We start from the raw sequence: 12278 nt of genomic DNA, 5'->3' as shown, positions 1-12278 counted from the left end.
CAGCCTGGGAAAATTTGGGAAAGTTGAGCAGGCTTACCCTCCACATTCCCACCCTGACTTTCCCAGTAGGAAAGGCAACATGCCTTTACTGGCACACCACAGGCAAATAATAGGGTGAAAGGGCTTCCCTGTTGAATTTCTCTGCCTTCTGCTGCTGATCTCTTCAAACACCAGAGACTGCCGGAGAGGTGGCAATAGTCCCTGGGTCAAGAGTGGAAAGCCAATTTAAATCCCTTGTGGAAAATAAAAAGCCCAGAATGTTTTCCTGAAACCCAACAGGGTTGGTTTACATTGCAGTTTATTTGTGTGTTTGCCGTAGTTTGGAAGAAATGTTTGAATTGGTGATGGTCGTGCTGGGTGAGGTGGAATTTGTGTGTCAGCTGTTAAAAGGAGATTATCTCAAAAGGAGGTTTTGTTGAGGAGTTAGCTTAATCTGTTGGCGCCACTATCATGCCAACAAGGAAATACACCCACAGCAAACATTTGTAGGTTGTGGAAAGGTCAAATAAACTTTGAATGATTTTTGTGGGAGATGAGATTTCCGTCCACACACACATGTTGCTGCTTTTATTGAAGTTTCTGGGCGAGGTTAAGGGAAATTTCTTTACATCACTAATTGTTAGCACATGAAATACTTTGGCAAGGGGAGTAGTTAATTCAACGATGACCATATCTGTTACAGAATCATAGAATGCTACATTGCAGAAGGAGGCCATTTGGCCCATCGAGTCTGCATCGACCATAATTCCATCGGGGCCTATCCCCAGAACCCAATGCATTTACCCGAGCTAGTCCCCCTGACACTAAGGGGCAATTCAGCATGGCCAATCCACCTAACCTACACATCCTTGGACTGAGGGAGGAAACCAGAGCATCCGGAGTAAACTCAGGCAGACACAGGGAGAACGTGCAAACTCCACACAGACAGTGGCCCAAGCCGGGAATTGAACCCGGGTCCCTGGCGCTGTGAGGCAGCAGTGCTAAACGTTGTGCCACCGTGCCATTAAGAGAAGAGTGGATAAAATTTCAAAGCAGAGGACTGTGAAGAGACGAGGACAATGAGATTAATTTTCCATTGCTTTAGCAGACAGTTTGTACAGAAATTATGGGACGAGTGGTCTATTCCCATAGAGCATCACCTATGATTTGATTGAGAGGCATGTTGGCAGAAGGGCTGTGATCACTAAGTCCAGTCATGGGTTGTGGGGAAGGCCCATTCCCCAGGGTGTGGCTACCAAACAGAAAGTAGCAGCTGAAGTTGGGGAGACTCAGCTTTTCTCCTGCTTGGTGAGCCGCAGAGATTTCTGTATTTTCTTGCCTGCCCATAGAAACCCAGATAGGTGAATAGCTATCAGATCCCTATAAACATATCCTTATCAGCAGTGTATGATTGCTTCCAAGCAAAAAAAAAACCCTTAAAGAAGCCTTAGAAGCAGATCTGGCTGCAAACCAACAGGCGCTCAAATGGGAGGAAATGTAGAAGCAGATAGCTCATAACTATCACTTACAGATTGCACAAAGGACAGTTCAATGGTGCCACACATTTGGGGCTGAATTTTTTGATCCTTTGCCCGAACACCGCCTTATAGAGCTTGATCTCAAATTTAACTTTGCAATGTTCCTTTGAAGTGCTTGGGATATTTTATCATGTTAAATGAGCTATATAAATGCAAGATGCTGTTGTCATTGTGAATCCTTTCTGGTGCTGCCTCCTTTTTTGGCCTTTCTGGGCAAAAGTGGAAGCTATCAAGAGACGACAGATCCCAATCCCAGAAGATCCAAGTTTATGGCCTGAATTTTACCGCTTCGCCTGCCCCAGAATTGAAGTGGGCAAGGATCACAGAATGGAATTCTCTGTTGGCTTTGGGTGAGATTTTATGAGCCTTGCCTGAGTGAGAATATAAAATCCCACCCTATGTCTCCTCAATTTTGGAGTGAAGCACACTCGGAACACACAGACTAGTGTAATATGCTCTGATGTCTGTAGAATGTTGCATCTTTTCCATAGCAGAATACTATCCTCTCCATGACAAACCTGTGTAGGACACATGTGGGACATTTCCCAAGCAGAAAGACAGATGCGGTGACTGCTTTAAACCTGGAAAATATCAGAGTGTCTGAAACCCATTCCTGCAACACACACACTTGCCCCACAGACACAGGCCACCCATCAAGGCGGCCAAACTACTACAAACTGCCAAGCGGTACTCATCATGTTTTTGGTTCAAAATCTAATTTTTTGTGTTGTCATTGTAAAGAACAGCTCTACGCGTTTAAATTAGTTTGCAGATCTCAGTTATCAAATACCACTAATGATTTTTTTTTTCCCCTGCGGTTAACTGTTCTGTGTAACAAAAGGAATTTTTAAGTTACCAATTAACATGTAAATCCAGAAGAGAGAATTATTAAGTGAAGATGCAAGAGGAAAGATAGAGCATATGAAGGAAATTAAACCAGAAAGGAATTAAAGGATTGACAAACTTACGACTGGGTCCATGAATCTTTATAGGCTCTGACGTGGTAACCAAGGTATGAGAACAATGTTGACACACACGGTCTTTCCCGCTGAAGGTAACACGGTCCCCAACTGGAAATGGCTTCCTAAAAAAGAATACCCAGGACTTTAAACATAGTACATCCATCTCTTTGGCCAGCACTGTGGTTATATGTTTTTCAAAAGATAATTACTTACTTACAATAGCAGTCCAATTTAGCCACAGAAGTCAGGCTGAAGAATGACACCTGCTTTCTAACCCAGGAGTATGGTGTGCTGTTTAATGATAATTGTTTATTGTATATTCCCCTGTGTCTGATTTAGTGTATAATCTGCATTCAATCAGCACGTAATATTTGTCTAAGTGTGTCATTAATAAAAGCACTTAAATGGGGGTGTTGATCTATAGGCAGAGAACAGCAAAATGAAAAGTAGCAATGGGATTATTACCATGAGCTACAAGTTCAACTTTCTCCCTGAGCATAAATCTGGTTCCGTAGATTGATCACCTATTATTGAACCCACCTAATGTTCATTTCCATCATCAAGTTCAAATGCATCTCACTTCTACTGGCAATCATTTCCTTTCCTTTAATAGGTGTTCCTTCCTCCATTTCGATCCATTGAATCAATTGCTGCCAACGGGACTGGAGTCTGAAAACATTAGCTCTTATACCTCGGTTGACACACCTTGCAGATGAGGCGCGCACATTAATCAAATAATGCATAATGTAATAAGACATCTTCTGCTGACGTTGGAAAGGGAATTTTCTAACATGATGAATGGCCACTTCTTGGATTTATATTGACCTCACTGCAACAACAAGCTTCAAAATTAAGTTTTTAGTTACAAGGCAAAAGTGGTTAGCAATTTCTGCGAGAAAGGTGAAATTTTCAGTAGTGAAGGATAAGGATTTCGATAATTTTGTAGTTTGCAATTTCTGAACTTTAGATTAAATTTAAACAAATGAGCAGAGAGAGCCTCTGCTGGGCTGCACATGAAATCAAATTGACTTGGCTTTGAATAGATCCTCTTCTCAGCTGGCTATTAAAAAACAGATGCTTCTCCTTCTGGCCCCCTCACTTATTCGACTGAGTAGTAATCTATTCCATCAGTCACATTTAGGCTTGAAGAGGTTATTCCTTAAGGTTTCCTTACTTGACCGATAGGCTGTTTCGGTTTTACAAAATATTTCTCCACATTGGATCTTCATTGTTCTACTCTTCTTTCATCTTTTTTCCTCCTAAATGTTGAATACTTTAAACCTCTACACGCTGTTTTTTTAAAAACAATTCAGTGATATGAGTCCTGGATTCTATTTCATTCTGCTCTCATGTTCTTTCCAGTTTATTAGCAGATTTCTCTCAGTGAGCAGTGTGGAGTCAATTGGCCAAATTGTTGTCTTACTTCAGCCCTGCTTAGGGCTGTAAACAGAGCAAGTAGCAAGAAAATAACTGGGCAAAAGAAACACAACTGGTGAACCAAGGTTTTACCGGGCTGGCAATTATATCGGAAACAGACAAGAGCCCAACTGAAATATTCAAACTGAGCTGTTGTTCTCAAGACCCTCAACATTAATTTTGTCAATCAATACAGCCGCTATTACGTTCTCAACCTGTTCACAGTTTGTGAGGGATCCCAGTTGCAATAGGGAACGCTGGAAGTTGATCCGGGGTGTGATTCTCCGGCCCCGTGCATTCATGCGTAAATTGTGCTGGGGCTGGAGAATTATGGGAGCGAGGCCACAGCACGGTCGGCGAGAACCCCTTTTGGGATTTTCCCAGCTCCCAGCGAGGGTGTGGACCAGATTAGCAGTGGGAACATGGCAAGAATCACTGCTGGTCTCCACAAATGGAGACTAATTGTGATGGACGTGTCAAGGGTCTCGGAGGTCACTGAAGCTCCTGAGTGGATAGGAAAATAGCTAGGTAGTGCCCAGGCACTACACTTGGCACCCTACCATAACCAGCTTGGCACTTTCAGGATAGTACTGCAAGGGTGTCAGGTTGGCAGTGCCAAAGGGAAGCTCCTGAATGGGCCTGAAAGGGATGGGGGGGGGGGGGGGGGGGGGGGGGGCAGGCATTTGGTGACCCCATAGTGTTGTGTCACTCACGTGATGGGAAGGGAGGGTTGGGGGGGGCGGTGCGGGGAATAATGATGGTACCAGCAAGTAGCTCTTAGCCATTGAGTGAGAGAGGAGAGGGGAGTGGCGTGTAGGGTTGTCTGGGGATTGGGCACCCCGATCTCTGGGGAACTAGTTTTGTCAGTGTCCTTAGGTTCCCGCTTCAAAAATGATATTGGAGAATTTAGCCGAAGCCCAATGGTGAGCTGGGAAGTGGAGGCCAGTGTGAAACCATGCTAAATCTTTCCTTAACCTCATTATCTATGCAACCAGGTGTTTTGCACAGTATTCTGTGGTTGGGCAGGCCTGATGGGACATAGTTTGCTGGCCTATCCGGGCACCATAGTGAAGATGTGCCCAACATCACTGACCCACTAATGAGGAAGAAAGGCAGACAAAGTGAGCCAATCAGCATCAATACAGAGCGGAATTAGACTCCGACTGGATGAGAACTAAAGAGCAGGAAGGTAAGTAATGATTGTCAGCAGGCATGCGTGTGAGACCACGAGGCGGAGATGCCTGCAACAGAGAGGAATCACTCTACCAGGTTGGCAACAGGCATGCCAGTAGTGAGAAACAGAGGAAACAGAATGGAAGCTCCAGGTCAATAACTCCTTCACCAGATTCTTTGGTTTGGTGGTTTGCTTAGTTCTTTCCCGAAACAAGTTATTCCAGTCTGTTTTGGTATTTGGTATGAATTTGCACAGATATGTTTGTAACATTGGAAGACACAAAGCAGTTAGTGTTGTACCTGCTGCAGCACACTCCTTGTTTAACATTGTGTGTTTTGAAAATGAAATTCACGTTGAACTTCTTTTAAAGCAGTGTGAGCCCACTCCCCTGACTTTGTTGCTGCAGTGTTGGACACGGTAGGCAGGTCAGCACAGGTGTAACACTGAATGTTCTAACAGAGCACTTGAAGACAAACCATGAACTATTTCCTTGAATCAGTAATATTGTGAATGGCCCCTGACAGTTCACACGTACTCCAGTTTATGATGTACAAATGCCTTGTGTGCAGCAATCTTCTCTGTAGCAATCTTGTCTATTCAGATGCTGTTTCTCTCATTCTGTTCTCATGAATATCCCCAATTTTAACCCTACCATCAGTACTCACTATGTCTTCAGCTTCTTGAATTTTCTCTCAACAGGTGGGATTTTACGGTCTCGCTTGACCCAAGACCAGAAAATCCCACCCGCGATCAACGGACATTTCTATTGTCTGCCCCTCACCCGCTCTGATTCCATGGCAGGCAAAGCGGCAGAATTCCGGCAAATCTCTTTGCGTTTCTCTGACTCTGTCTGACATATCTCCTTTAAAACATTCCCAAAATCATACTTCATGAACCAATATTTTTTTCCATCGATGTCATGGAGGCTCTTTGGGATGATTTCACATGTTGAAGGTGATATCTAAATGAAAGTTATTGTTGTCTTGTCATAATTGGGTAGAGGCAAAGGTAAGCAGAGGCTATTCTGCTCCTGACACTTCTCCTGAAGTTGGCACTGGAAGACGCTCGCATGGAGGGCAGAAGTAATGTTACAAGGACATACTCAAGGTCTCCCTGAAGTCGCTTGACACAGACATGACCATCTGGGAAACGCTGGCACAAAACCGCCCTACCTGGTGCTGCCTCATTCACAAGGGCTGTGAAGCTTACGAAGCAAGGTGCAATACTGAAACACAACTTAAGCGCGAGCTGCGCAAGTCCAGAGCCACCAGCGCAACAAATACAGTACCTACACAAGTCTGCCCGATATATGTCAGGGCATTCCGTGCCCGAATTGGCCTGATCAGTCATCTTCCGACACACCATATCCAGCCTCAAAATGACTAATGGTGTTGAGGTCCTCATCGACGATGATGGACAAATAACATTGCTGTCTTGTCATAATTGGGTGGAGGCAAAAGCTAATCAGAGATAAGGGAGGGGATGGTTGGGTCATTGGCATTTATACGTAGGGGGGCAGAGATCTCTGTCCCGATCCTGTGGTTGTGTATGTTTCATTACGTCCATAGTTTATGTGGTGCACCCATGACATACCACTTGATTGCAGGGCACTGCTTTAACAGATGGGTGGTTGGCACTCATCGTTTCGTGTATGATGGTCCGTGGCTTTCAACATCTTGTCCTGTGCGGCATTTTGAAAAACTGAAACCTATTTTTTAGCCTTGGAACCCTTCAGTCAATGGAGCTAATTGTTTCTATAGTTGAATAGTATTTAATATCCCTCTTGTGAAAGGCTGTACAACAGGTCAAGATCAAAAACGAACACAGAAAGACATGAATTAGAAGCAGGAGGTTATCTAAGGCTCTGGCACAGTTAACTTGTATTATTGTGGCTTCCACCTTTGCGTTCTGTGTGGTGAGGGTGGGTGGGGAGGGGTGAGGGTGGGTGGGGAGGGGTGAGGGTGGGTGGGGAGGGGTGAGGTTGCGGGGTGGTAGGGGTGGGGAGGGATGGGGTTGCAAGGTATTCGGGGGTGCCCCACTGACTATAAATCCACCTCTGGCTAAATGTGCTCATAAAAAGTTGTGTTTTCAAAATCTTCTGCTCCATTTAATCCCCAAACCTCCCCCAGGCTTCCTTTTTAGATGCTGCTGCATGCCTATGATATGCATTTGACCTGTCAGTTTTTCCAACTTCCTCAAGAGAGAGCGTGATCAGCGTTGGTAGCTTACCTGTTCATTATAAATGGGATCCAACCGACAAATATAATCTGGCATCCCGCCACCAGCTCGATCCGCGCGCCACATCAACTCCGACTTTCAGGCTTTATATAATCTGTGCATCTCCACTGGGTTCTCATTTCATGATCTCTTTAAACAATGATCTTTTGCAACTCTTATGATAGAGTCATAAAATCCCTACCGTGCAGAAGAGGCCACTCGGCCCATCAAGTCAGCACTGACTCTCTTACAAAAGTATCTTACCCAGGCCCTCTCCCCCACCTTTTCCCTATATGCATTTACCCCATTAATCCATCTAACCTTCACATATTGGAACACTAAGGGCAATGTAATATGGGGAGAATGTACAGACTCCACAGAGACAGTCATCCAAGGCTCAAATGAACCCGAGTCCCTGGAGCTTTGAGGCAGCAGTGCTAATCACTGTGCCGTCCATTTGGTAAAAAATTATATTTCGATTTTTACCATTTGTCTCACTTTCATTAGCAATCTATCATTTTTGTACCAAAGTATATTCTTAAATTGCTCAAACATTAAGAACAAATTGCAATTCATCTTTTCATTTCAATATCTTTCTGTATTTTATATCTTCCTCTCCTCTGAAAGACTTGTTTTTAAAATATTTCTCATATCTACCAGATTGCAGTCAAAAGTATACAGATATGCAAAGGTAAAGTCACTATAGTCCCTGATGAGGGGGATTGAGCTGACTGGTGGTGATTTAACCTGAGGATCACCGTACCCCAGACAAGGGGCAAGGTTGAGAAGGAGGAGCCTTCATGAATAGCTAGTACAGGAATTGAACCTGTACTGTTGGCATCGATCCACATCATGAACCAACCATCCAGCCAACTGAGCTAACCGAGTCCTCACATTCAGTAATTAAAGCCCATTGAAAACTGGCAGCGTACCATAGCACACTATCAACCAGAAGGAAGTGAACAAAACACCGGCTCCCTTTGCTGACGTTAGCTTCCGCACAAAGTTTTTCTGAGACAAACAAAACACTGTTGTGCGTGAGAGAGCCCATAAGGAGCTATTGTTACTTTCAATGGGAGAGGTTGGTCCAAATCCAAAACAAGGGTGAATCGGGTCCCATTAAAAATTTTGTTGTCCAAATAAATATGATTTAGTCCCGCTCAATCAAGTTTGAATTTGGCAATTATACCTTGGATTAAGTTCAAAAACTCCAGAGGATGCTGTTGCACCACTAAAACTTGTTGACAATAGCCTGATTAGTGCTAAGTGTCCACACCATTCTAACATATCAAGCTATACCTAATTAACATTCACGAACATAGACTATAACATTTAGAATGATAGAATAACTACAGGACAGAAGGAGACTATTCCGCCCATCGAGCTTGCACCGACAACAATCCACCTATGCCCTTACCCCAAAACCTCATGAATTTACTCTGCTAGTTCCCCTGACATTAGGGGGCAATTTAACATGGCCAATTAATCTAATCTACACATCTTTGGCATGTGGGAGGAAACTGGGGCACCTGGAGGAAACCCACACAGACACATGGAGAATGTGCAAACTTCACACAGACAGTGACCTAAGGCTGGAATTGAACCCGGGTCTTTGGCGCAATGAGGCAGCAGTGCTAACCACTATACAGCGTGCCACCTTGCACAATATTTTTATTCTCAGGAATGTTTGAGCCAGATTTGTATCCCATTTTACTGTTCCTATACATTTTGTCAATGAAAATGTTTAAATCAGGATGTAGAAACATGGTGATGTTGATACTCTATTGAAAGTGTTATTTTTATCCATTCATAGTAGGCAGTATTTAATGGGGCTTGTAAGAGCGGGAAGTGTGTGACGTTGGGGTGGGGGAGCTTAATTAGACAGGAGCTGAAATCCTGGTTTTCTGACAGCAGCTTGAGACATAATGATTAAGTCCACAGTATCACAGGGACAGGTCGGGCTTCACACTGTCCAGCGGCTATTTCTATTTTTAATGGGAAGTCGATTAGATCACTTGACTGAATGGCTGGTTTGTGATACAGAGACGATGCCAACAGCACAGGTTTGATTCCTATACTAGCTGAGGTTATTCATAAAGGCCTGTCTTTTTAATCTTATAAGAACATAAGAACATAAGAAATAGGAGCAGGAGTAGCCCATCTAGCCCTTCAAGCCTGCCCCGCCATTCAATAAGATCATGGCTGATCTGTCGTGGCTCAGTTCCACATTCCCGCCCTCTCCCCATAACCCTTAATCCCCTCTCTTATCAAAAACCCATCAACCCGTGTCTTAAAAATATTTAGCGAGGCAGCCTCCACCACTTCAACGGGCAGAGAATTCCAGAGATTCACCACCCCTTGAGTGAAGAAGTTCCTCCTCAACTCCGTTCTAAACCACCTCCCCTTTATCTTGAGACTGTGCCCCCTAGTCCTACTGTCTTTTCTGAGCGGGAAGAGTCTCACCACCTCTATCCTATCCATCCCATTCATCATCTTATACGTCTCAATGAGATCTCGTCTCATTCTTCTAAACTCTAACGAGTACAAGCCTAGTTTATTCAGCCTCTCCTCATAGCTCAACCCCCTCAACTCCGGTATCAGCCGAGTAAACCTCCTCTGCACTCCCTCCAAGGCCAAAATATCCTTGCGTAAGTGCGGCGACCAAAACTGCACACAGTACTCCAGCTGCGGCCTCACCAATGCCCTATACAGCTGCAGCAAGACCTCCCTACTTTTATATTCAATCCCCCTCGCTATGAAGGCCAGCTTCCCATTCGCCTTCCTGACCACCTGCTGCACCTGCAGGCTGGGTTTTTGCGACTCATGCACAAGGACCCTAAGGTCCCTCTGCACCGTCGCCTGCTGCAGTTTTTCGCCACGTAAGTAATAGTCCTTCCTACCATTATTCCTACCAAAGTGGACCACCTCGCACTTGCCAACATTAAATTCCATTTGCCAGTTCCTGGCCCATTCGCCCAGCCTATCTAGATCCTTCTGCAGACTCTCCACACCCTCCGCGCAATTTGCCTTTCCACCAACCTTGGTGTCATCAGCAAATTTCGACACCATACACTTGGTTCTCTCCTCCAGATCATCTATATAAATGGTAAATAGCTGAGGCCCCAGCATCGACCCCTGGGGCACTCCACTAGTCACCAACCGCCAATCCGAATAGCACCCATTAACCCCCACTCTCTGCCTCCTATTTGACAACCAATCCTCTATCCACGCTAACACCCTACCCCCAACTCCATGCCCCCTTACCTTCTGCAATAACCTCTTGTGAGGTACCTTGTCAAACGACTTCTGAAAATCAAGAAAGACCACATCCACCGGCTCTCCTCTATCCACCGCCCTAGACACATCCTCATAGAACTCCAATAAATTTGTCAGACACGACTTCCCCTTAACGAAACCATGCTGAATCTGCTCTATTATCCCTTCCCTGAGGTGTGCTGATCCTCAGGTTTAATCACTCCTCAAAGGGGGAGCCTATCATCACCTGGGAGTATGGCAACTTCAACTATTTTCAATACATTTGCATCCCATGAGTACTCACTTTCTTAAAATGTATTCAGATTATATCCTAACTTCAAGACTAAGTCAAAGTGAACTTGTGCCTCCTGTTTCACAGTTATGTAAAAGTGGCAAGCAACAGTTGACTTTTATCCATTTGGACCTTAGTTGAGCTGCTGGTTTTATGAAAATCTACATGGGAGAGGAATAGGAGACTTCCAGCTTGGATGGAGGGTCAGAAGTGGCAAAGTTGGTTCAAAAGGTAAGAGGGTGGGGAGATGGCTGGGTCATTGGCATTCATATATAGGGGACCAGGTGGGATCAGGCAGTGGAAAAGGCAGGCCCTGGCATCTTGGAAGTAGGTTTGATTGGGTGGGGGAGAGGAGTTTGAGGGGGGGTGGATGAAAGGCAGCAGTAAGTAAATGTAAAACAAGGAGCTTAAAGGGTAAAGGGTAGGTTTGGAACTGTCCAGTGTCAGCTCAGGGATGTCAAAGTCTATCACGGAGAAGGTCCATAATTACAGGGCAGGAAGTCAATTCGGAACGGGGGCAGATGCAGTCAGAGTTGGTGATCGTGAAATGTGTTAGAGGGCGAATCAAGGGATTTTAAGTTTGCATCATTATGATGAGGAGAGGGCTAAAATCAGAGGAATGTCTCCGGTGAGACGTGTATGGCCAAGGGGGGATATAGTGGCCAGGATTCTCCAATGTTATCTGCCCCACCATTGTTGCCAGCAAGAAGGGAGAATTTGGTGCAGTCAATTCTCCAATCACAGCAGCGGGACTGAAGAATCCCGCCATATGTCCACTGTCACAAGGTCAAAGTATTTGGTAGGAGGTTCAAGAGTGATGGACGGAAGCTGCACAGTGATGTTCAAAGGATCAAGTGTGATGGGATCAACTCAAAGGTGCCAGACGGAAGGTGGAGAGTGACAGGTTCCAGATGGAGGGTGATTATCGCTCTGTCCCTGGACAGTGTTCCAAACTTACGATTAACCTGGCAGGAGTCCAGGTCCAAATGGGGGGAGGCCACTGGGAGGTGGGTGGGAAGTGTTTTAGGTGCAAAGACTTTTGGCTGTGGCTATAGGAGGGTTTGAATATCTCATAGCTCAGCAGCTATATGAATAAAAGGCAGTGTTTCTTTCTGTCATACAAGTTCATTAAATTCTCCACAGATGAGAATGGCCAGGCAGCAAGGCCTTGGGCTTTGGGGTCTTTTCTTGTTTCTCCAGAGTGCTAGGGATCATAAACAGGAAAGATGTGTTTGACACCGAGTCCACCCAGTACGTCCAGAAAGCTCTTTGATAGTTTTAAAGTAAAAATTTATTTATTAGTGACAAGTTAGGCTTACATTAACACTGCAATGAAATTACTATAAAATTCCCCTAGTTGCCATATCTGGCACCTGTTTGGGTCAATGCACCCAACCAGCATGTCTTTCAGACTGTGTGAGGAAACCGGAGCATCCGAAGGAAGT

At 44.8% G+C, this 12278-nt stretch overlaps 1 protein-coding gene across 1 annotated transcript in view; it reads right to left on the bottom strand.

The window, feature by feature from the left end:
- Positions 1-12278, bottom strand: part of ablim3 (actin binding LIM protein family, member 3) — a 294982-nt gene that overhangs the window by 141073 nt on the left and 141631 nt on the right. Inside the window, exon 4 of the mRNA XM_080201652.1 lies at positions 2486-2601. Coding sequence (XP_080057778.1) covers positions 2486-2601 — 116 coding nt within the window. The remainder of the gene's footprint in view (positions 1-2485; positions 2602-12278) is intronic.

This window comes from Carcharhinus amblyrhynchos, chromosome 13, assembly GCF_965287045.1.
Source record: "Carcharhinus amblyrhynchos chromosome 13, sCarAmb.v2.hapA, whole genome shotgun sequence".
In the NCBI taxonomy this organism is placed as follows: Eukaryota; Metazoa; Chordata; class Chondrichthyes; order Carcharhiniformes; family Carcharhinidae; genus Carcharhinus; species Carcharhinus amblyrhynchos.
The sequence above is the reverse complement of the archived record's forward strand: the minus strand, read 5'-3'. Positions and strand labels throughout refer to the sequence as shown.